The following is a 26,228-nucleotide window of genomic DNA, read 5'->3' as shown; positions in this document are numbered from 1 at the left end:
GTTAGAATTTATTATGAGTGCCGGCCGCCTGAAACAAGTCACCAGAAATGCCGCTTGTCTGGACGTGTTTGTGAAATTTGCTGCGGGTTTGAGTGACTGTGATGGGATGAGAAGGTTGCAGTGAAGGTATTGAATTTTGTCTGGCGGTTATTCTTTAATCTCACTTATTGCACTCATAAGAAAGCAGATTGAAGAATATTGTAGTGCCTATTATTTATTCTCATAATACTGTAAAAGAAAACATTGCAAACAGGCAATAAAGAACCAAACTTTAAATCTTAATTGATGCCAAGCGAATTAATCACTGCTAATTAATTACAGGGTCGGTTGGGCCAGACTCTCGAAGCAACGTGTGCGACTAGGGCACATTTTTACTGGGCGCTCTTAACGTGCACTTATAACTGTGGGTAATGAAAAATTGTACACAGAAATTAAAGTAAAACATTGCAACCCTCTTAATTGTGCATATTATAACATATCCATATGTTTACACATTTAGATAAAATGGGGATAGAAACAAAATCAAGATGGTTTAATTACTGTAATTAACGATTGGGGCACGTTGCAGATTACATTTTGTTGTTAAATTTGCATAGTCCAGGTTACTAAAGTTGTCCTAATAGCACCCAAACTCACTATTCACTACTTGCTTAATCACTGTGTGTATTAGCAGCATCGTGATCCTTTGTTATTCTTTACAAAGCACTTGTTATGATCGTATTCTGCGTGACCAACTTCTCCATTTATTACAGCAGAACTCACCAGGTTTAAGCGCCTAATTATTTATGCATCAGCTATAAAGAAGTAGCTGTTTTGAATTATGATCTCAAAATGCTTTGCTCAGCTTGACACTTTTAAGATGGTGGCACCTCCTCTGTGTTGAGTCATTCCCGTTTTTTATTCTTTTTAAATGGAACAAATCATCTCTGTCTGCCAGCCTGGCATTCAGCTCTAGTTATGAACAAATGTTCTCAAAACCTGCAGGATCATTTCCAGCTTGTTACAACTTCAAAACTGCAGCGTGTTAACGCACTCATACATAAAATCAGCACACAGGTGAATTGTATGCGGGGCATTATTGTAGTAATGTGTTTACAAAAGTGTGATATAGTGTGCCAATATGATTTTTAAATGTGCTCAGATGTGTGTTAAAAAAAGAATCTGCAAATGTGAAGATCAAGCTAAAAAATGTGTGTCACTGGCTGAAAATAAGTTGTGTTATTTTACTGTTGGGGCTAAAAATGAAAATCAAATCATCAATTACAGGTCAGGCAGTCTCTCAGTAGTCGATAGTTTTTACACGTGACTTTAGCTACTCTTGTGCTGATCCATATTTGCTTCCAGCCATCTGGAAATATGGAGGATTTCCGTTTTCCAGCCTTGCTGTACACTTTCCCACCACCAGTAGGCGCTAAGTGTACAATGTCTGGTTTAAAGGGAGTCCCACCAACTTTAATCTGTTGAAATTCTTAGCACAAAGGCAGTTGAAGCAAATGTTTTCACACTTCTGAATGCGCGTGCCCATTTGCAAATCTCATGAGGCATTTGCTGATCCTGTCAGGCATCTACAGATACTTTTGCTACAATAATGCTCACATGTTGTGTGTATTTCATCCAAGCCCATCATGGAGAGCTTTTGTCCAGGAGCTTGGGATGGGAATGACCTGCTGCTCTGAGCTGCTTTCTTTTGAAGTTTAGTAAAAGATAAAATAAAAAATCACCACCGACGGAGCAAAAACTGCTGCCGATGGACAAATGTGAAGGACAAGACACAAAGTCAGCTGACTTCCTGTTCTTGTGTTTCAGTTCCGTTACAAAAGACGTGTCTACACCCAGACTCACCTCGATGAAAAGCAGCTGTCTAAGCTTCACACGAAGGTAAGAGCAAACGCTGAGCGCGCTCACGTTCTGCTGCGGAACGTGTATGCGGCATCTGAAGGTCTTTGGATACAAATGATGATAGTTCCCAGTTTTAATCCGTGAATTAACCCCGGGAATACCTGATGACGCCAGCCAAATTGCCCAATTTCCAACCACCTCTCAGATGCTAGAAACATGTCTTTAAACGCACCTTTTCACACACATTCACCACAGAAGTATGTGTGTGTGTGTGTGTGTGTGTGTGTGTGTGTGTGTGTGTGTGTGTGTGTGTGTGTGCGTGCGTGCATGCATGTGTGTGTGTGTGAGCTACCTAGAAAGTGTACATTTTAAATGTATGTGCATCAGCGGAAACATGGAGAGGACACATTATTACAAACTTGACTTTGCTTTTTTATTTGATTATATTTGTATATATGTTTTTTATTTTAAACCTCGAACACTGTTGGTTTCTGGGTTGTAGCCATGGCTGTATAAATAAAGTTGGCCTGAAATTGAAAACAAGTCATACTGAGAAAACTGTTCTGCTTTAAACTGATTTATATTTTTAGACACAACCATTCCATACATCCAGTTATACAATACTTAAATGCTGTGTTCTACAGTTGTTGGGGCTTCTTTTCTCCATAAATCATTCCTATGATGCCCAGTGGGAATATGCAGCAGTGTGGATCAGATACGATCTCTGCCCTCTGTATTTTATTGTGTCCAGAGTACTTTGCAGTTTTATGTATAAGAGCTGGAGGACACATGCTGGAGGAGCTTATTTGTCCACGATATCAGACCTATGCAGGTGTTTCTGACTCGGCCTGAGAATCACTGATGATAAGATATCTGAGGACTGTCTGACTGTGACCGCGGCGCTGACCCGGGGTCAGAAGGGAGCCCGTGGCACTTCAGCATGCATTGGTTAGCATTTGGGTTTAGCTGCACATCATGAATGGAAGACAGCGTCTCGATCACACTGCAATAACACGGACAGCAGGAAGAATCGAGAGCATTATCTGCATCGTCAGGCTGAAATATCACCACAGGTCCGCTTCAGAACAGATCACCATCCATACAAACGTCACCTCTCAGCTGTGGCTCCGCCTTCTCCATTAAATGTGCAAAATGGATATAATCAAACTATTTAATAGTATTAAAGCAGCTTTTAGTTTGGGATGAATGGAAATGTGTGTGTGTGTGTGTGTGTGTGTGTGTGTGTGTGTGTGTGTGTGTGCGTGCGTGTGTGCGTGTGTGTGTGTGTGTGTGTGCAGGGGGTCTGTGACACTGTTGATGGCTGAGATAGTCAGAGCTCCAACGACAGAGGAGATTTAAGAACAACTGATCTTTGTTTTATGAACCTTGTTTTCTTATGTACTTGACTTTATATGACTTTAATAAACCCGACAAAAGCCTGTAAAAAATGTTGTTTTATTATTGTGAGTTTTAAAGGAGGACACTCTTTTGGAGTTTTCAGCGTGCCGATGCTTACTATAATCTGCTGCTGTTCGCTGTAAATAAACAACTTTGCAAATTGTGGTAAATTTTGCTATTTTAATACATTTACAAACCAGGCGCCAGCCCCAAATGATAACCGTGTCCCTGGTCCGAGCGCGGCTCTTTGAAAATGTCACTGCAAAGGTTTCTTGGAAAGGAGTTAAACTTTTGAGCGCCCCCCCCCCCACCCCCCACACACACACACACACACTCGTCTGGTGTATAATAAATGAGCGGTTTCTCTGGTGCACTTCTGCTGATGCTATCGACAAGACAGAAAATGAGGAGCACTGTAGAAAATGAGATGTAGAAAGTGATGAGATGGATGAATCACACGGTGGCTCAAGCACAAACGGCGCTCAAGCGAGCCTCGGCGATAAACAATAAATCATCCTAACACGGGGGAATAAAAGTGTTTAAAACTCAGAAAACACCTGAATGGGCAAACAGCCCCTAAATTCATCCATTCTAGACGTGTGTGACAGTTTTTAGCGGCTGATAATCATTGTTGAGACATAAAATAGAAAGGAAATAGAGCAGGAAGAGAAGTCAAGGCAGTCACTTTAATCACATTTTTGTTGTCAATATTTTGTAAAACATTAAATGAAATGGAATAGAAGGACCAGTGTTGCTGCATATTTATTCCTCCCGCCAATCAAGTGACACATATGTGCATCAGTGCTATTTTATATGGACTAAATGAAAACAAGGAAATTTGGTAATTAAAGCACTGACGTGTCTTTTTAAGACCGAGTTCTAAATTTGCTTTCGTTGCATAATGACTTCCTGGGTTAAAGAGGGAAATCCTGCCGTGCTTGACGTTCCCAGCCTTGGCAGCCACGGCCACGGCTGCCGCAAAACCTCCCCTGCGAGGGTCAGGTCAAACATTAGCCTACTTCGCTGGCGTGGTGCTCATTTGCCGCAGGCCGCCATTTCAAATGAGGTCATAATTGATAGCATTTTCCTATATGCCCCCTCCTCGTTTCACCTTAAACTCACCACAAAACTGTCCTGGGTATCCGGCCAATGTAGAATATTTCAAAGCTTTACTTATAGGGGGAGAGAAGAGCGTGTGGGTTGCTGGTGTGGGCAGACAGCCATGTGATGGACAGAGCTGTAGAATGCAGCTTTCTTTGTAAACGACAGAGCTTCCATTATAGAAACATTTCGCTCCCTTTTTTTCATCTTGTACTAATAAAAATTGAAACTAGGCTTTGAGGTTTGCACGTCAGACACCGCTGTTTCGCTTTCGTTGGCGTCCTTTGTCTTTTCCTGGGTGGCCTGAGGACTGCGATAATATTTCCAGTTTAAAACTAAAACCTCTTTTTGCATGTGTATTTAAATTTGGAAAGATTGATATTCAAATGAGCTCCCTGAGATTTTAGAAAGCACGACAGATTAACGTTAAAAATATCACGGGCCCTTTTAACGTAATGATATATCAAAAGTGCCGAACGCTCCCCGTCTCTGGAGTTTTCCGTCGTAGGATAATTAAAACCTGGAATTATAAAATAGATTGTTTCCATATACCTTAATTATTTCAGTCATGAGGTGATGATTAGCTGTTATATACTATAAAAATAGAACAAGATGGCGTTTTTAATCTGGTCATCTGGCAAATGAGTAAACGTCTTTCTGGCCCCGCGCTGGTGCATTCAAAAGGGTGCGTTACGCACAGCAGACATCACATAAAACGTGTTCAAGCAACATCTCGGGGGGAGGAATGTTGCATTTAAAGCTCAGTTGATGTCACCCGTGTTCATCAAACTCATCAGATTAACTGGTCAGAATTCCCCCAACAGAGTCGTCTTACGGATGGATGGATGGATGGATGGATGGATGGATGGATGGATGGATGGATGGATGGATGGATGGATGGATGGATGGATGGATGGATGGATGGATGGATGGATGGATGGATGGATGGATGGATGGATGGATGGATGGATGGCTATACTCTATATACAGTCTAATTATGAGTAAAAGCACTTGGCACCAGGAGACGTGGGGGGTAGAAGGAGCCAAAGAGGCATATACAGTTGTGGATAGCATTTAGTGACGCCCTATTTGGTAATGTGGTCACGGATGCTGCACCGCTGGAGCAATGGGATTCCGCATGTGCTGCTATTATTGAACCACACACAGGCACAGACACACACACACACACACACACACACAGGCACCGTGAAGCTCAAACTAAGTCAAAGCTAATATGAAAGTTTAGTGTTTGTCATGTGTGGGAAAGCAGAATTCGCCTTATTCCGCCCACACCTTTATTACGGATGAAGGGGTAATTCCTGCATTATGTTGGCTGAAACTCCAGCCAGAATGTGGATCTTTGTCCTTGTGATATTTATGCAGCGCGGGAGCTTCCAAAGCCTCCGTTATTGCTACTGCAGGGGCTTTGTAGGAGGTCACATACGGGACTCTTGCATGGCCCCAACCTACACGACCAGTGCGTGCACAGGGAGACATTGATTGAGGTTTGAGTTGATGATTATACTGGTTCCTTGGTTCTGACGTCATCTCCCACTGTCTCCTGCTACTCTTTCCACATCCGGCAGCATTTTCACATCTGTTCTGGAGTTTCATTCTCTGTTTTCTTCTGTCCATTCTTTAAAAAAACAAACATTTATGTGCCCAACATACTGTCCTTTTCATCTGATACTTCAGTTTTGCCTCCCTCTATCTTATGTGTTCACTCCTCCCTCTTCCCCCCCCCCCCCCCACCCTCTGGTTTTGCTCTCATTCCCCAACCCTCCCACTCTTCTCTCTAACATCCCGCAATTTCTCCCCCTGCCATCTCTCTCTCTCTCTTTGTCTCCCTGTGCACGGATAGGAGTTGGCGCGCGTGTCCTTGTCGGGGTGAGGGGTTTGTGCGAGTGGCCATGTGAGCGCGCGCGTGCTGCTCGGACAAGACGAGGGGTGGCGAAGGAGAGAGTGAGGAGAAGAGGCGGGGGACTGGACATGGCCATGCGGAGGATGTTTTGGTGCTGGCTCTGTAGCTGACCCCCCAGGGAGTGCATGTGTAACAGGGAGTGTGTGAGATGGGATCCGCTCTGGGCCGAAGACAAGCAGCTGAGAAAAAGGAGAGAAAAACTAAAGAAGCCAAGGCCAAACTCAATAGTAAGGTACCTCAAATGCACTTTTTATTTTCTCTTTGATTTCATTCTGACATATTTGTAGTTTAAAAATGCCCCCCCACCCCACCCCCCTGTGTGTTTCGTATTATCTTGAATTATTCACAGACCCCCAGTCCCGTACCTGTCCTCTTACCTCGCTCTCTGCCTGTGGTTGTTATGCCCTGCTGCATATTTGGCTGGTGCAGTGTTGACTCAAACCCTGACAGAATGCTAATGTTTCTCTCAGCACTACTTCACACGCTCGCCGTGGACGCCAACACGAGGGCGCGTGTGTGATATGACAGCTGTGTCGTGGATATTTGGTGTGGCGCTTGTTGCATGGGTGGCGGGGCTCCCTGTACGTACGTGGTCAGCTTGGAAGTTGGGCTCTCGGGATCTGCCAGGGGATCGGGCAGCCGGGGTCACAGTTTAGCCCCGACTGACTCGCTCTGGCATGGAGACAAAACTGTAAAAAGGCTCGGTTGTAACGCTGAACTCCCACATATGATCTGTGTTGGTGTAAATGTGTGGTCGCTGAGGAGCCGCATCCTGAACTGAGCGAACCCTTCAATAATCTGATACTGTGACATGTCATATCCGCACGAGATGCCGCAACATTAAATCTAACTCCATAATTTTGTATCGATCCTCCGGAGCGGTGGAAACTCTCTTCCAACCGTGGTTCTGTTCCACAGCGTGAGTGGTTGATAGGAGGGAGATGTGGAGGGTCGGGAGGCCGGGTCGGAGCCTCTGGCTTTCACTTCGGAGTGTCGGTGGAGCGTCTTTGTGTGCTGGGGGCATCCACCTCTGTTGGAGGAGGAGAACGTTGTGCACGGGCACAAGCAGTCAGTGACAGCAATGCTAGACTATGCGCTAAAGTCTAATATTATATGTGATATGAGCTGATATGAGCAGGCCCCACTGTTAGCAAAATACCTTTTGTTGCTTCTTGATGGTGAATTTCATATATATCTGAGAATGACAATCAGTCTCTGCAGATATTAGAGTTGGTTCGCTTGGGCTGTAACCCCAGGCCATCCATAACACACATAGCTGATAAACTCTGTGTGTCTTTCACTGGTTAGTTAATGTTCAAATAATGGAGTTTTTTGTCATTCGAGTTCAGCGTTACGCCGGTGCAGGAGGGAGAACTGTCAGCCCGACTGTAGCGCCTCATTTTTTAAACCCAAACTGCAGCACGGCAGCAGAAAGAGCCCAGTCAGTTGATCTCACCTGCTTTTGAAATAACACAAAACCGCACTTTCACGTCTCCACGACACCTCAGGTGTCTCTCACCACCTGAGATGTCTGACTACAACTGCTTAGGTCACATCCATCCCTCCATTTCTCCATTTAAGGGGATTTATATCCTTAAATCACAACCCAAGTTTAAATCCCGGTAAAATAATAATGCAGAGCCCCCATACTGCCTGCTGGCAGCAGACTCCATAATTCTGGGTCAGGCAGTATGAATAGTCAAGACTGGAGCAGGATGCCAGAGGCACGAAGTACAATTGTGTTCTAATAATCATCTGGCTGAATAGAGACAATACCCACAGACTCCTTGTTTCTGCCTGGAGCTTGCTGGCTGGCCTCACTCTCGGACTGTTTTCAGCCAGAGTTCAGATGTGTGTCTCTGTGTGCGGACGGGTGTGTGTCCCTGTGTGTGTGTCTGATATTTTCAGCTCTATTTCGAGTTAAGTCTCACCCCAGTAAGCTTCAGTTGTTTAATTGTGTTTCATTCTCCTGCTGTATGCCCCTGCAGGCTGCCTGCCTGCTCTGTCCTGGCGTTAGAGCACATGACTGGACCTGATTCAGCTCTTTCTTTCTCTTGACGCTTTGATTCTGATGACAGCATGCATTCCCATCATCCACCCCCCACCGCCCTGCTTAACACAAAAACGCACAAAACACAGAGTCATGCATACATGTGTCGGCATTTAGATGTCAGCGGACCCAAAACTTTTCTTCAGATCAGTTTGAGCCCATTTAACAGCCCATTTTAACAGTGGTTGTTTTTGTCCAATTAGCTTGTGTTCATACCATTGAACAAGGTAACAGTGAAATTCATCCAGCAAGAATTTAAGGAAGGATTTCTGCAGATTTTTGTGCAGGATCCTGATCCTGAGGCAGAAATGTCTTGCTTGGCGTGTGGAAGCTAATGCAAAGCATGATTGACTTTTGGTGAAGTTCATCTTCCTCCGCTGTGCGTGTTCCTTGCAGGATGGCTTGAGACACAAACGGATTTTATACTGCAGCTCCGATCCTTCAGTCTGCTGCAGAATGAGCCACATTAAAAAAGTAATCAGAGTGTCAGCAGCCTACAGAAATAATTGAGCATTTTTAAATCTAGATCTAGGAATACACGCGCTCCGTTGTGTTTACACAGAAGTTCCCATCCTTCCCAGCACCCCAATTACAGTCTGCTGCTAGTGGACATCGCACCGTTTGTACCGTTTCTCCAGCTTCTCCTCCAACATCAGTGCACCAAAATTAGTCGTTTAATCCAGCTGTCAGAAACAACCCAGAGGAACGGTTCCTGCATTAGTCTCTGGACTGGTGGCGGTTCGTTTTGGGGTTGGCTGATGGCCGTAATCACATTTTTTTGTGCGCCCAAACTTCGTTTCAGACAGTCTGTGTCCTGTGGTTCGCAGCTGTAATGTTGTGAATCTGTCCTGGCTGCCTGAGAAGGCTTCTGTGTAACACCTGGGAGAAGCTGCATTCACCAAAGTTTATGGGAATGGTTTTTATTGGCCATCGGTCTCCTTTTATGTCACTGAGATGTGGATCTACATCATGAACCTTCGACTGAGATCATCGCTGTGCTTCCTGTGTGGCGTCAAGACCTCATAGGATCATTCTCATACCTGTTTCACTTTCCTGTTTTGTTGTTTCTTTTCTGTTGGGAAAAATGGAGCCAGGGCTGGACCACACAATGAGACAATGTTGGTCGAGGCCAAGTGGCCGCCGCGGCCAGAGCGCTGTGTGGACCTGAATGAATGGACAGCAGAATGTTTTGGGGATCCGCAAACAATGGCCCCGAGCTTTGCATGTTTGCGAGCGTGTTGATGAGGCCGTGTGTTTACTGCAGCCTTCGGGCCGCGCGGCCACATTTAGCTCGTACGGACTCACCTGTCCAAACTGTCCCATCAAGTGAAACACAGAGGGCTCATGTCTTTCCTGTTCATGCTTCTGAAAAGACTTAACGAGGAGGCATCATGCTGCTGCGATCAGAAAGAGCCGCGAGGATCCGCGCTGCAGAGGTTAGACGCACCGCACTTATGCTAACGTGTTTGACATTAGGAGTGAATGGAACTGTCACATTTTAGCCTGCGCAGGTCACCCGTTGCCAGCGATGTGAATGAGACACCCGTAGATTCGGGTTCTTCAGGGATTTCTCTGTCAGAGTTAAATTTTCTGCACTTTTAAAGCAAGGTCAGGTCATATCGCTCTGTTTAGATCTCTCTTCAGATTTCCAGCCATCAGCATCTGATATGAGCGTTAAATGAGTATTTTTAAAAGCAGGTCACGTTAGTTATCTGTCTCTGTGTCTAATTTAATTTGGCGTGGAAGCGAGGCAGCAGTCAGGCGAGGGGAACCGTACTGGAACCGTGCTGGTATGTGTGTGCCTCGTCAGCTGATGGCAGGGCTCCAGGTGGAGACCGGCTCTCTGCTCAAACACAGAGGGGCTTTTTGGTGGCTCAATCTTTGTATCCTTTTCTCTTTTTGCTTCCGTAATCCTTCAAAACCATCAATAGGAAGAGCAGGATCCTCCAAATGAGCGAGGTGCAAACACCGTGAAACTCTACGGAATCCCTGCAGGGGCAGCAGATTATTTAAATTAAGACACTCAATTGTGTGAATATCATAATGCAGACTAAGCCTTCTAAAGAGGTGTGGAAATGAATTCCATGTTTGACAGAATCATTTAATCTAATACCATGTTCGACGTTGTTGCTATAGCAACACCTTATAGCGACATGGTTTTTTTCTATTGCACTCATGGAGGAATAGATTTTCTGTTTAATGCAGGACTCTATGAGTCAGGAAGTGTTTATTTGGTTTGGTGTGTGTGTGTGTGTGTGTGTGTGTGTGTGTGTGTCTGCATGAGTGAGAGAGAGAGAGAGAGAGAGAGAAAGAGGAAGGTAGTGCAATACCATATATCCTCACACCTCAATTACTTTCTTGTGTGTGGCTACTCTTCTCATCGGCCCTTAAGGTGTATCATATTACCATGATTTATTATTTGCTGTACAGTAAAGGCTGAAGAGTCCCTTCAGAGGAAACCCTAGTCCTTGCGATCCACTCATTTTTTTTGCAGCTAAAAGCCGAACACTTTAAGCACTTTAGCCACGGTTGGGCACAATACTGGATTAAGGAGGCGCCGCGACCTTTTTTTTTTTTAAATAGAGAATTTGAACTTAGAACTGAACATTTATAGGGGTCCCATGTCAAATGAAAGGCTGACACAGGAGCTACTGATGATAGATGAAGAGCAGGATTACATTGGTGAGAACTGCTACTGCTTCCACGACAACAGTGAGTCTCCCCAATCAAGAGGGGGATCAAAATGAAGCAAACACAGCCAGACAAACATGAATGTCCTCTTCTGTTCGCCCCCTCTGTGTAACTTGCTTCATTAGCCGCTTCATTCTGCCCGGCTCTGATTGAGGTCAGTCATGAAAGCCTGCTGAGAGCTTTTCACAGAAGTAGCCATAAGAGAAGAAACAAAGATGAGGTTTCAGGTTCAGGGAGAGGGACAGACGCAGGAAAAACAGATAACTACAAAAAGTGTATGTGTTTTCCCCCCACTCAAATCACCTGTGCTTTTAAAATAAATATTTGCCTCTTTAGTGCTTTACCAGTTGAAAACCTATAAGCTTCAAGTATAATAATAAGATGTCTTTTTTCTCCTCCTGCCACATCGTTGCGCTTCTTCTTTCCCTCTTCTGTGCACGTGACCCATTTGTGCCATGTCTTCTGCCACATCACATCCTTGTGCTGCATTTTTAATACGAACATACTTCTAGACCGTCACTGCTATGCAATAAATCTATGAATTATAGAATAAACCGACAAATAAAACTAGCTAAACCATTTGCCAGACCCCCCCCCCCCCCCCCCCCCCCCCCCCCCGCCGAAAAAAAAGGGATGAACAGTATTTTGAGAGATGTTAGGCCTTGTGAGAGTCTCAGTTCAATAGTTTCAGACGATAATAAATATAAAAAGAACTTTCACATGAAGCTGTGAAGTAGCGTAATCCTTTAAGTGTTGCTGCGCTCCGAAAAACTCGTTATTCCTTTTGACACAGCAGACAAACAGTGGTTGACAGAGGAATCCCGCTACTGGTTATTGACATTTACACTCCATTCATAAACTCCAATGAACTGTTTCTTCGTCACGGGGAACCGCTCAATAAATGGAACCTTGCTCGTGAGCTAGAACGTGACGCGCGCACGTGCCTCAGCTGGCAGCTGACCTGCTCCTGGGTCCTGCAGAAGTCACGTGTGTGTGAGTTTCTCTGACTGAAGCCAGCGTTCCTGATGTGGCCTCAGAACCGCAGCTGGCTCTGACAGCCCTGACAGGTTAAATCATCTGCCCCCCATCACACACTTGGTGATGCTTCCTGAGGATGTGTGTATTTTCCAGGCAGGCTCACGCGATCAATTCATGACTGCGCTTCATTTACTTGATCGTTGTAATTACTGCTCACTGCACTGAAGGCCAGCTGTGAGGGACCGGAGGGCCACAGAGCCCTGTGGTAACGAGTGTAAAAATGGGGCAGTGATAGTGTCAGGGCAGCGCCCGTATGGATCACATATAGCTGGATGTGAGCTGCCGAGGAGGTCGTCCTCCTTGTGAGGAGCTTCGGGAGGACCACGGTTTTAAAGAGTGGAAGAAACCTGATAATAAAACCTATTAAAACCAGTACAAACAAGACATAAATTGTTGTGGCCCCTCATCCAGGTAACAACAGTCCACCGTTGTTTGAAATGGTGAAATGTAGGAATAATCTGCCAAATAACGGAAAAATCAGGAATAATCTTCATGAAATCAAATTCTTTGATTATTCTCAGACAGCAGATGTACGACCTACATTTCGCCACACTATTGTGCTGTTTTATTTGTTTCCGTATAGGAAGTAGCTACCAGAAAGCTACCGTCTTTCTCTTGTATCTGTTCGGGTCTGAAAATAACACACAGACAAGAATCATATTTCCAACAAATCCAGTGCCGAGCAGATAGTATTTTCCTACGTTAACATGTTGGGAAATTGCCATCAGATGCTGAGTGTCGATGGATGAAAGACTATATGTCGTTCCTGCCTTCCTCTCGGCCATTCTCTGCTATTTTTTGTGTGTCTCGCGTGTCTTTTTAACTTAATCAGCACAGCAGAGATAATCCATCTTTACCACGGTGCAGCCTTCACTGGGGCTTTGCTTTAGACATCTAAGTATGTGCGTCTCTGAGCATCTACTGTTGTTTCTGCGTTGATGCGTCTCAGAAACGGCCCTTTATTGCTCACACGGGTGTCATCTGTCCATCATCCACGAGACACAAACGCTTCAAGGTGAGAAACCATCAAGCTCTAATGATCAGTTATATGGCTGTGATTTAGCTGGCAAATGTCACTTTCCAAAAATGCTCCTGGTTGTTTGCGATAACTGGTGAATGCAGCCATCTGATCCTCCATTTGCCGTAAACACAGAGTCAAAGAGCGCATCTCTCCCTCCAAAGTGAAAGAGGACTCAGATGCATCTTAGAACCGTGCAATAGTCTTTCGGTTGGAATGGGTGGGGGTGGGGGTGATGTGACTTACATTACTTCCAGTAGCTGTGTTACATCTGCAGACATTAATCAGGATAGTAGTCAGCTGTTGTCACTTGGCACGCGTTTATATTCTTGTGAACATTCTAGTTATGTCTACACTCATCTGTGCATCATATTAAATCAGACACATGCATGTAAACCTATATATACATGCATAGGACTATATGTACGGTCATATATACATTCGCACAGGCATACACTCATAGAAACACACCCACACATGCATACATGCATGAAATCTTGCATGCAACCCCCAGCATACAGACCCCTGTGTTTGACTTCTCTGGCAGTTTTCTGGTGCTGAGAAAAGACAGGACCTCACAAGGATAGAAAAATCTGTTTCCCCTTAGGGGGGATTTGTCAGAATGTGGTACCGATTGGCTAAATGTTTGCTAAAGTATTACTTCGACTCCAACATCCACTTAACTTTGTAAGGCAGGAGCCTTTTCTGACATGTGGTTGAAGGGGTTGTAGGGTTTTAGCCCACCACCCACGTCTGCTGCCACGATGAATGAAAATTAAAATAGAACAGGCAGATCTTTCTTTGACAGGCGGCGCTTTTACATGAAACAGTTTGAGGTTTATATCGCTGAACTTCCGTCTAATTCGTCTGAAGCAACTGAAGATTTTTTTCTTTTTCACCAGAATCAAACAGTGGACAAGAAAGTGCTGACATCAAAGCTCCAGTGTTTTTGATATGCACCAAAGATTTAAAAAAAATAAAAAATAGGGCAAATCTGGAAATGCTGAACTGAGAATTTGAGTCGGATGAGGTTGTTCTATACGTCCCTTTCATCGGATTGTGTTGAAACACACGATTCCCTTTAACGACTGTTGTTCTATCAGAATAAGTCAGACTGTGACAGTCACTATCGTACTTGTGCACGCAGCTTTGAGTCTGTGCCAGCACGCTGTTGTCCTTGACCGTAGCTGAATGTGTGCGTCTTGGTGTGTGTGATGCAGAGAGGATGGAGAGAATACCAAGAGTGTTTATCAGACCATTGATCAGCAGGAAATAAAACACCCATCCCATTCAGCTGATGCTTTACAAATCATCCCCCGACCACTTCATAGCATTTCCAAGCTATTATATGCACACACACACACGCACACATACACACACACGCGCACACACACGCGCACGTCGTCACAAACAAAAAAAACCTCAGTGATCTTCCTACTCGTGGACATTGGCTGGCGGAGCCGTCTTTGTATGCCATCGCCATAACAACTGCCTCACTGAGCATTTTAAAAAAAACAAAAAAAAACGAGGAGGAAACCAAAGTGAATTTCTTTCACTCAGTTGGACTCGGAGATGGTCGGAAGCGGCGGTCGGCATCTCCCAGCGCTGTGTGTCAGTATGCCTTGCGTGTGTGTGGAGGCTTGGAGGAGGCAGGTGTGCTGCAGATGACTCAAAGAAAAGGAGGAGAGAAAAGGGGGTGTGTGACATTCGGAAGGTGCTGAGCGTGACGGTTAAGGAAAGGATCCAGGCTCTACCATGCTGCACACGGTGAGTGATGGAACAGCGGCTGAGAGCGCACGTTTGCCCGTCTTTCCAAAGCAAATGGCATCAAATGTTAAGAGCTCAGGTGTTACGCTGTGTAAAATGTAGTGTGCGTGTGTGTCAGGGAGGTTTTGCCTGTCTGGATTTTATATAGTTATGAAGCTGGGGAAGGTTGAGATAAGGCAGGATGTTAACGAAGGACCCGTTACTGCTGATTAGTGATTATTTATCATTTAGAACATTTACTCGCATTGGTTCAATATCACTGTATGTAAAATAAGTGAGTGTGAACACAAGGATGGATTCCACCCCAATGGAAAGTTTATTTGTGTGTTGTGCGTCTGTATGAGAGGAAGTGTCGGTTTTATCCTCCTCCTCCTCTTTCTGTCCATCCTCACAACGCTTCCATACTTGCTGCACATGGGCCATTTGCTTGGCATGACGGCACAGGACTACATCCTTTCAAAGAGAAGCAGAAAGCAGCTTTCATCTCAGAACTGCATTATTAAACATCCCCCTCCCCAGTCTTACATCACCCAATCACGCCTGTCTTTCTCTCCGCTTCCCCCATCCCCTTTCCCCTCCGTCTCCCTCCATTAGGCAAATCTGAAGAAGTTTATGGAGCATGTGCAGCAGAGGAACATCGAAAAGGTTTCAAGGTTCCTGGATAAAGGCCTGGACCCCAACTTCCATGATCCAGACACAGGAGGTATGGGAATGTGCCGGGTTTCTCTCCGGCTGTCACTCTCCCCAATTTCACTCCAGAATGATTTGGATTTTCTGAAATGAGCCATCTGCATGCTGGCCAGAATGGGATTACGTGTCCTGCTAATCTCCTCAAGTTTATACAAATAATTGTCCAGCCTTGGAGGCGATTTCCCTGTTGGCTGACCTGTGGTCTGACAGTGGAGCCGTGAAGCGAAGGAGCCAAAACAGTTGTCCAAGTCCCCGGAACTTCCTCTAACTTTCCACCAAATGTGGATAATTGAATCATTTCTCCTTTAATTGTTTGCTCGCTCCCCCTCAGAATGTCCCTTAACGCTGGTAGCAAAGCTGGAGGGATGCGCGGATCTCATCAAAGTGCTCAAGAACGGAGGCGCGCATCTGGATTTCCGAACGAAGGACGGCATCACCGCCCTGCACAAGGCCGTGCGCAGCAAGAACCACACGGCCCTTATAGTGAGTGCGTCGCACCCCGATCACACCGGAACCCTGACTCATCTTTATTTGTCCCTTCAAATGCCTGCTTGGAAACTTCCCCCTGGGGTGAGCGAGCGTCAGCAGGCAGGCGATCGCCAGTAGATAACATCTGAGCAATTACGTTCAGATGCTTGACAAATTACTTGATATACTGTAGGAGGCATAACAAGTGCTCCTTGAATGGGCTGGGCTGGCCTTTCCGTATGTGGTATTTGAGGCTTGTCATCCAAATGAAAGGTTTTTTCACTGATTTCCTGGTGAGTCAGAAATGTTAATGTTGTAATTCGTCATTTCCACTTTCATTGTACACCACCGTCAACATATTTGACGTCACTGGGCCCAGTTTTAAAGCCCAAAGCAAATTATTCGGCACAGGAAGCACATTGACGAGCGTGGCAGCGGAATTGTCAGCGGAATCGGTGACAAATGTGCCGCAGCAGCCTTTCAAACGCGACAGGAAGAAAGCATTTAACCAAAGACAGGGTTCGTTTGGGTCGCCGCCTTCCAGCGAACACCCAACTGAGGTCTTTCCACATGTTGACATTTTGAGTGAAGGGTTTCGCAGGAGGTTGCGACGCAGACGCCAGACTCCCCCCTCTCTGGTGTCCATCATGAACACGTGCAGAGGAAGACGCTGCACACTCGAGTGCCCCGGCTCTTTCGGATGACCTCGACCTCAGCTCTCAGCTGTCACCCTCCTTCGCGCTTCCTCTCGTTGGCGTGGCAACGTTTACATTTGCCGCGAAATGATGCCGGTAGCGTTTTAAAGGCTTGCTGGAGAAATGTGCATCCAATGTGATCTTTACTATAAATGCGATGGGCATCACAGATCGTGGTCCTATTTCCTTGTTTGGAAGGAATAAAGAGGTTCAGATTTGAAGGTCTGTGTGACCTCCACGTTGTGTACTGGGGAAATGATGTGTGTTTCTTCCTACTCTGTCAGACGCTGTTGGACCTGGGTGCGTCACCGGACTACAAGGACAGCCGAGGTTTGACTCCCCTCTATCACAGCTCCATGGTTGGAGGAGACCCCTACTGCTGCGAGCTGCTGCTGCACGATCACGCCCAGGTCGGCTGCGTGGATGAGAACGGCTGGCAGGAGATACACCAGGTAAACGGCTCGCTTTTCCAGAAACGGGCAAGTTCCTCGTGCCTTTTTCACAGTCTGAGGGCTTGGTTTTTGTTCCTTGAGAAGGTCCCCATGGCCACAAACATCTGCGCCCTCCTACTTTTCCCTTTTATTTAAAGATAACAGTGATCATATTAACTTGATATTAGGAAAACCACTCCCACGGCCAAATCTCTACCCTTTTTTTGTGGCACAACACAATCCTGGACACTTCATTTACATACACGTTGACTTCAGATGATGGATGTTGATGAAAGTGTGCAGACATACAAACAACTCCTCAATTTCCCTTTTGTTTATTGTTGCTTTATTGTGAGTTGAGCGTGAGTCTCTGCTTTCAGGCCTGCCGATACGGCCACGTGCAACACCTGGAACACCTGCTGTTCTACGGAGCTGACATGAGTGCCCAGAATGCATCTGGAAACACTGCCCTGCATGTGTGTGCTCTCTACAACCAGGTGAAGACCATTTAAATCCTGCTTTTTGTGTTCTGATGTCCTCCTGCTTCACATTAAGGCTGGAATTATTATTATTATTACTATTGTATCAGGTGTTTTTTTTAAGTGTCACGTCCACGTGATGCTGGTGTTTTCACATCAACTTCACGTGCACACTTGTGTTTAATGGCTGTGTGAAGCAGAGGTGTCTTTTACCTGCTGGTGTTCTCCACTCTGTTGTTATAATGGATTAAATGTGCAGCGGGAGAAGTGTCGGCGTGACACCAAAACAAACAAGTATCAGGAATAAATGACAGGAAGGGTGATTAAACCGTACGTGCTGCAATTTAGAACAAAAAAAAGGAGGCAAAACACAATGAAAATGTTCGAGGTGACTATTTGTGCGCTGTTTAGTTAAAATGGTTAATGTTGAGCATGCAGAGCAAAGATCAAGTTTGCACTTTACTGATCCTCAGGCTCAATTTCCTGGTCATGTTCTTTATGCGCAGCATATCGCAACAAATAAAACGTTTTCCGGGTCAAATCCTTTGAATCTGTTTGGATAAAGAATAATAAAGAATCAGAAAAGATACTGGGGTTTGCAGCTGTAGTTTTGAATATGCAACGTTTATAATGCGCTTTTACCATCGTAAATTCGGCATCTGCTGTTTTGTCTGCAGCCACATCAAAATTGTTTTCCCACATTTATTTTAAAGGCTTTGCCAAACTCCATCCAAGCAAATAGGCAAAGCTATGAATGGACAGATGGGTCAGAACCACCTCTGAAGACAGCAACACAAGCATGAAATAATGTTGAAGTATAAACCTCTGGCCATATTTCGTGTTACTTGGGGGCCACTGTGTTTTCCGGGTGTTGGACTTCTGGTCAAAACTCAATTTGAAGATGATCTGGTCACAGGAGAGGTGCAGGTTTCTAGAGTACTGTTGAAGTGCCCTTCAGCAAGGTACTGAACCCCCAATTGGTCGCACCTCAGTGATTATATGCGCAGTGAAGTTTCCTCTCTGGGCACTAAAAAAAGATTGCTTTATAATATTTAAACTTTGAGCCTTAATTATGTGTATAATCCGAGCTACACATGTCCTGTTTGAGTCTGCTGGAAGAAAAGGTTTAAGATATAAAACAGAAGATCTAGACGAGGGTAGCGCTTGCTTCATTATCATTAAATGTGTGCGTGTGTGTGTGTGTGTACAAAAAGTACATATTACTATCAATGTGAGGCCCTTTTGGGGAGATCAGGACTTTTAAGATGGTCCTCACAACTTCAAGGGAGTTTTTGAGATTGAGGTCAGGATTAGGTCAGGATTAGGGTCAGAGTTGGGGTTGGAGGGGTTTGATGGGGTGGTTGAGGTGTGGGTAAGGAGCTCAGGTCCTGAGTTCTGGGGAAGGGGGCATACATGCATGTCTGTGTGCCTGCTCATGTAGGTGCAGGTGTGACTAGCTTCTCTCTTGTAATGAATTCTCTATTTCTTCTGCTGAAGACGGCTGCCATCGGCCATTGGACACCACATTTAGTAGATGGATCCTATAGATACACTCTGTTGTTTTCAGCCGGCTCGTGATTGGAGAGCATCACAAAAAGAAATCAGTGCGTGTAGAATTGACTGCGAAGCCACTATTGCAGAAAAAAGGGACAGATAAGGGGAAAAGAGGAAAAGAGGAGTGAAATGTTGGATAAGATAATCAGCAGTGTACTGTAATAGGACGATGAGCAGTAAGAGAGGGCTGGCTGAGTTAAAGGGGGGGCACAGCAGCTAAAAGGAAGACCGGGGGGGGGCAACAGCAGTGAGCAAGATGCAGATATCATCGATATCGATTCTGCCTTTGTTGTATTGCACATTATTGAAATAATAATGTGGAAGACGAGAAACAGAATCTGAAATATGTGATTTCACGATTCAGTGTAAAGGAATTAAGTTCTACACTCAGTGGAGGATGTTGAATCTGCTCTCATACTCACAAGAGAAAGGAGCCTCAGATGCGGGGATACGGCCTTGAGAGGATCCATCTGTCACACTTTTCATACATGAGTTGTCTTTTACACTGTAAACGACTGTCTTTGGCCGACTGTGCGTTGCAGTGAATTAATGCAATCGCAAACCAGGGTGAGGACTGCTGGTTTGTTAATGAATTCCTAAAGGAAGCTATCGGGACTAGAACAAGACAGATGGCCCAAACTGTAATTGGTCTGTGTGTGTGTGTGTGTGTGTGTGTGTGTGTGTGTGTGTGTGTGTGTGTGTGTGTGTGTGTGTGTTCGTGTGTGTGTGTGTTCGTGTGTGCGTGTGTGTGTGTGTGTGTTCATGTGTGTGTGTGTTCATGTGTGTGTGTGTGTTCATGTGTGTGTGTGTGTGTTCATGTGTGTGTGTGTGTGTGTGTGTGTGTGTGTGTGTGTGCACTAAAACTCATAGTGATGTAGGTGGTAAAATCTATCCGCGTCCACTACTTTGACTTCTGTAAGTTGCATTTGTTGATTAAAGCATATATGCCCTGCAGCAGAGGGCGCTAGAGAGCCGAAATAAAGTTGTTTGCTTGGTTAATGATACTGCGTAATGCAAACTCGCTGTAGCCAAAACACAATTTGAACCGTTTACTTACCAATTGTGTCTCCATTACAACAGTACAATTGCTAATGCTAACACTGACAGAGCTAATAGAGGGCAAGTCTGCGCTTAAGATTTAGCAGGAAGAAAATAAATAGAAAGAGTGTATCTGTTGGGTGAGTTGAGCTTGTGAGTTGCGTGAAATCTTAATTTAATTGATATTTTAGACATGTTGTCATATATTGCTCTACATTATGTAACAAATGCAGATGAGTTTGGCCTAATCTCTTAAGGTATTAGCTGTGGGACATTTCTGAGACCAACTGCATATTTTGCTCCTGGTTATGTTGTTGTATCTGTCATGATGACAAATCTGTCCTAACCATATCCCTGCATATATAAATGGGCATACAAATTTAAACATGTAGAGTTAATCCCCAAAAAACTCTATAGAGAGCTCAAACTGAGGTAGATCCTGTTGTCACACAGAAATGCCATTTTAAAAAGTTGATTACAAAACCTCCAGTTTGATTCTCCCTGTGTTAGGTGGTTAAAAAAAATTAAACACACACACACACACACACACACACACACACACACTCCACCCAGGTCCAGCAGTATTGGACCACTTACACTAAATGAATGAGTAAAAAAAAAACCCATCACATTTATCTATAGTTGTTTTTAGTTCTTTAGTGCTTTCGGGGGTAATTAACAGCAAGAACGTTGTATTATTCATGACTCTACCCACCATGTTTTCACCTTCAGTGTTTACATGGACCTCCTGTTCATTTAGCCAGAGTAATTCACATAGATTTTCTGAGGCATTGACATCCTGAGAGCGGAGTCATGCGGAGCTGCCGCAGAACCCGTAGCTAAGCATTTAACTGAGGAGAAGACGCTCTGTACTTCATACACCCTTTCATCTGCTGAATCCTGATCCGTGATCACTCCATCTGTGCACGTGTCTCTGAAATAGTCCCCAAACTGCTACGAGAGTCATTCTGTCCACCTAACGCTGGTGCTTTCACTTCCGCTCTGTGTTAAATTACATATCGACCATCGGTTGAGCCAGTACATACGCTCATAACCAGGCCTGTCAATCTACAATCGGGGCTGTGCTTTTGCCAGAGGGGCTGTGTGCTCGTTTACACACATAATACGGTAATAGTGCGACGCACCAGAGGGAGGAAGTGTGCAGGGAATGGTGTTTTGGATCAGAGCGTTTGGACATTATTTGCTGTTAATGCTTGGAACAGTTAATTAAGCTTGTGGTGATCACAACTTGCACTCTTGTCCCGGGTTTTATTTTGCTGATGTGTTGTTATTTAGTGTTATACTGTTGTTATATAGTGCTTTTGGGGGTTTTTATACTGTCCAATTTGTGCTGGCTTTTGTATTTAACTTAGATTCTGTTACATTATTCTCCTCGACCCTCAGGTGTGTGTAGCCTTTGTGAAGTTCAAGACATTCATTGGGAAACTCCGCAGCCACATCTGAGAGCTGCTCCAGGTCGTCACCGTGACCTCGCCAGTGTGAAATAACTCACGCTGGAGGTTCACCCAGTAGTTATATTGTAATCAGTGCAGATGGAAATTAAGCCTGAATGTTGAGCAGGACGATGAGTGTGCTCATAGTGCGTGTGTGTGTGTGTGTGAGGAGGGGGGTGTTTGATCAGTCGTGTCATTTTCAGTGTCGCTATCAGTTTCCTTGCCGGTTAAATGGAGACATGCAAATATAGACAGCTGATTTCTTTGCTGTTGAGGGTGGAAGTCATGCGGAATCACACGGATTTTTCCAGGCTTTCTAAATCCTTCGCCGGCGGCTGGAGCTACCTGTCCCGAGTCTCCAGGCCTGGACGGAATCTCATATTCAGCCTCGGTGGCTCTCCCGTCTTTGACAGAGAGACAAATGAGAGAACACAGGGAAATGACAGCCGCGGTACTTCCATACATCACCGTGGGATTGTGTACACACGTGCACACCGTTCCACGTAGGGGGAGAGAAAGAAAAACCGCGGCAGTCGGCCGTCTTCTAAAAAAACCCTTTTGTGTCATTCAGGAAAGCTGCGCACGGGTTCTCCTGTTCCGGGGGGCCAATAAGGAAATAAAGAATTACAACAGCCAGACTGCCTTTCAGGTATGTTTGACTCTTAAAAAAATGCATCCCATAAATGTTTGACACAGAGGAGAGGGTAACATTGGATTCTGTGCTCCACAGGTGGCCATCATTGCAGGAAATTTTGACCTGGCTGAAATCGTAAAGGTCCACAAATCATCAGACGTTGGTAAGTTGAGCGGAGGAGGGATGAAAGCGTAAGGAAAGCCGGGAGATTGTGAACAGGAAAACTCTGCCATCTAGTGAGGGCAGGACAGAACGTTCTGCTGGGTCACAGAAAGGACCTATTGCTGTCAGTCCTCCCCCTTAGACGCATTAATCACTGGAGCCGGTTTAAATTCAGGCTTTAGACTTCATCATTAATTTAAGATGCGATTTAAATGTGTTTCCGTTCTGCGCTTTCAGTTTGTGTCGAATCCTTTTTTTTTTTTACATTAGCGGTTGGTGACTGTCTGCTTTCAGTGCCTTTCAGGGAGACCCCCTCCTACACCAACCGCAGACGGGCGACCGGCCCCCTGCCCTCGCCACGCTCCTTGCTCCGCTCAGCGAGTGACAACAACCTGAACGGGGACCACGACCGCATCCACAGCCAGGCCCCCCACAGAGAGACCCGCGGCCGCCGAGGTCACTCCCCCGTCCCCTCCCTGCGCAGCCTGCCAGCATTTGGGCAGCAGCACGGCAGCCTTGGAGAGGTGAGGCAGCAACGGTTGACCCGTGTTTGACCCCTGGGGGGGGGGGGGGGGGGGGGGGGGGGTTCCTTTTCCATTCACATGCTGGTGTCTCCTTATATCTGATCAGAGCCGTCATGGGGAAATTCCGGACAGCAGTCTCCAGAGCACGGGCAGCTCCCGATCTTCCCATTCCCGCTCGCCTTCGCTACATCACATGCACGAAGAAGACAAGCCGGTACCCAGGCGCTCCCACAGCCACGGCTACCCCCACGGTCACGGCCATCGTGGGAGACTCAGGTGGGTGCGATGGTGGTCCAATCTCAGTCCCAACAGCGTGAGCTTAGAGAGTCTGACTGGGCAGCTCTGCCTTTTCAAACGGATCATCGGCGCTTGGCCATGTGATCATGCACACTCTCTGATAATTAAACCACATTTCCAACTTCCACAAATCCCCCTGAGATATGTGTGCGTCACCCGTTAGTCCTTGGGCAGCATTTGGCTTCCTGCTTGGGCTGATTCTGCCTGATCTGGGGGATGAACATGACATCAATCAATATAAAGTCAATATAAAGAATAAATCAATGGCTGGCACGTTTCTCCTCTGATGCTCCCTCAGAGGCACCCACCTTTTTCCCCCAGTTAAAAGGGACTTTTGGGGGGTTATTTCCTCATTCTTTCCTGTACAGACTCTCAGATGTGGTGGAAATTTGCTGCTACACAGATATAATGAACCTGTTTGATTTGAACAGCCAGCAGTTGGAGGTGGAATGCGTGAATGGAATCAGGCTTGTTGTGTGAGGATTGTGAGTATTTGATGTAGCTGCTGCGCACGCTGTGCTCCGGTCTGGGGGAGAATCTAATGATGGCGTGTGTCAGGCACAGGCAGCATCCATATTTATGTGTAACAGAAAGAAATTCTCAATTTTCAGAGAAGACAGAGGGTAGAATGCGTCCGCGTACTCTCTGCACACCGCCTGGCCCACATGGGCCTGCACAGTTCAAACTCCTGCAGATGGAAGCCGCCTAATAATGATCACCGTGGGGACCAATTGAAGGCGGGGGGGGGGGGGAACATAGAGTACGTTCTGGAATTAGAACCATGAGTAATGTCACTGGAGGGGCCGCTCAATTCAAAACAGCCTGTCACTCAAATGATGCATAAACCCACAGTTGTAGCTGTGCTGTAGCTATTTTGGAACAAAGATGGTGAATTTTATATCCAACCGACGGGTAAACTGCACGGCAAACCTGGGTTCTGAACGCGTCTCGGGTGAGCTAACTGTGAAGTGTACCGACACTTGTTAGCTGCAGTGCATACCCCTTGTGTGTGTGGACGAGCGCATGTGTGTTAATCTGTTGTCTGACAGGGGAATTGCATTAGAGACACAGCTCCACTTGTACTGAACTCTCCATGTAATACTCTCCTGTCACTTTAGCCCACTTGTCAAATCTCTCTCTCTGCCGCTCTATCTCTCTCTATCGCCCCCCCCCTCTCTCTGTAAAACATGTACACACCGAGTCATTAATCTCGACAGTGTGCAGCCAGAACACAGTCAGCAGACTTTATTAAATCACGTCACAGAGTCTGCAAACTGAATCTTTGAGAGGCTAAACTGAGTCAGCATTGTTTTCACTGTGGTGAATTCAGTCATGAGAAGTGAATTTACATCGTTAGCGCGTTGCTAACCTGCTCGCTCTGCTGTATCTGCACCTGCAGCAGTTCAAGCTGCGTTTTTCAGCATCGTTTTGTAAAAGCTTTATCAGATGATGAGAACAAAGGCAGAAAAAAAAATGAGCAAAGACCAGACAGAGCTTGTTTCCCGGTGATTACCCCTACAGCGATGGAGCCAGAAAAAAGAATGTTGTCATCTCGACTAGCTAAAACTGGGCATCGTCTTTGGTTGCAGAAGTCCTCCAGGATTAGGCATCCTTTGGCCACATTGCATTGGAGCACTTTCCCATTATAATTTAAAGTTATTCCTAAAACCCAAATTGAGCTGGCAGCATACGCACTGGAGCCAGGTGTGCGAGTGGAAGACCTGGCTAATGTGCTGCACTCCAGAGATAAACAGGAGTTTAAAGTCGTTTAGAATGTTAAAAAGGTGACGGGATTTCAGTGCCAAATTCCAAAATATGCAGCTGGCCTCCGAAATGTTCACTCGAGTGAGAGAGTATTCTGTATTCCATCTGATATTTCCCTCTTCTTGTCCTCTCTGACCTTCTACGTATGAATGAGCCGTATCAAGGCTCCCAAAGGAGAGCGGCCATTAGCATAGCTGGACTAAAATGAGACCGTAGATCAATCTGGAGACTCCTCACCGGTCACTCACGGAGTTGAAACGATCGCCATGGTACCCCAGAAACATGTGGAGAGTAGAGGAGAAAGTTGGGACCGGAGTGTGGGTCTTTAGTGATGCCGCCTCGGAACTTTGAACTTTACTGTTGCCGGGTATGAAAACCCCGATTTAAAAAGAAGGATCTCACACCAGGAAAAGGAGTCTGAAGCAAAAGTCCCTTCACCTCCTAGTTCTTCTCTTAAGTTCTTCACTCTTTTCACCTCTTTTTCACCCCTCCTCCTTTTATTTTTTGGTTTTTTTTGCATTAGTCACACCAGAGGCTGTTGGCGTGTAGATTATCCCTAGTGTGTCTGATACTCCGAGAAGAAAGGCAAACAGGGATGGAGGCAGAGGGGACCGTGATGAAGAGGGACCAAACACATATGAGGGTCCCCCACAGCTCATGCACCTTTTCAGGGCCTGATGTGTCCTTCAGGTTCGGCGCTGGTCTCCCTCAGACATGCAGTTCAATCCTTGAGGGAAAGCCCAGAGATATCCACCACCAGCCATACCTGTCGTGGGGATCAACAACCTTGATCGTATCAATTGACCTTTTCTCTTATTGCTGTTAAGTCCACATCCAGCGTCCTCCTCCGTATCCATAAACATTCCGGTGGTGGGGGAAGGAGAGACCGAGAGGGCTCGTGTCTGCTCAGGCGCAGCAAAGCAAAGGACAGGAAGGGGATCATTAGGATGCAAAGTGTGACGCTGATTACGACTCTGTTTGTTAGGCGCTCATCTCACCTTGCAGAGATGGGCTGTCGGAGCAGAAACACCCATTTACCTGCAGCGCCAAAGGCACTCGTGTGAGAAGATGTGAGGCTGATGGCGCTCGGTCTGAAAGGCTCTGCGCAAATTGCATTTAATGAGACTTCCTGTTGCATCGGCGGGAGTTTTCTGACTTCAGATGTGAGGCCGCTTCACTCATTATCGACCCATTCAGATGTTAACCTGTCTTTGG

At 45.7% G+C, this 26,228-nt stretch overlaps 1 protein-coding gene across 7 annotated transcripts in view; it reads left to right on the top strand.

The window, feature by feature from the left end:
- shank3a (SH3 and multiple ankyrin repeat domains 3a) overlaps positions 1–26,228 on the top strand; it is a 111,924-nt gene that overhangs the window by 43,075 nt on the left and 42,621 nt on the right. For 4 of the 7 annotated variants that reach the window (XM_029841471.1, XM_029841470.1, XM_029841468.1 and 1 more), the window contains exons 4-12: positions 1,807–1,878; positions 15,418–15,526; positions 15,845–15,996; positions 16,961–17,128; positions 17,488–17,604; positions 22,204–22,281; positions 22,363–22,429; positions 22,723–22,952; positions 23,059–23,228. In XM_029841471.1, coding sequence (XP_029697331.1) covers positions 1,807–1,878; positions 15,418–15,526; positions 15,845–15,996; positions 16,961–17,128; positions 17,488–17,604; positions 22,204–22,281; positions 22,363–22,429; positions 22,723–22,952; positions 23,059–23,228 — 1,163 coding nt within the window. Of the gene's footprint in view, positions 1–1,806; positions 1,879–6,199; positions 6,492–14,632; positions 14,824–15,417; positions 15,527–15,844; positions 15,997–16,960; positions 17,129–17,487; positions 17,605–22,203; positions 22,282–22,362; positions 22,430–22,722; positions 22,953–23,058; positions 23,229–26,228 lie in introns of those variants that run through there. The other 3 variants (XM_029841472.1, XM_029841473.1, XM_029841474.1) reach the window with 3 other exon arrangements.

This window comes from Takifugu rubripes, chromosome 9, assembly GCF_901000725.2.
Source record: "Takifugu rubripes chromosome 9, fTakRub1.2, whole genome shotgun sequence".
In the NCBI taxonomy this organism is placed as follows: Eukaryota; Metazoa; Chordata; class Actinopteri; order Tetraodontiformes; family Tetraodontidae; genus Takifugu; species Takifugu rubripes.
This window is presented reverse-complemented; position numbering and strand designations above follow the sequence as displayed.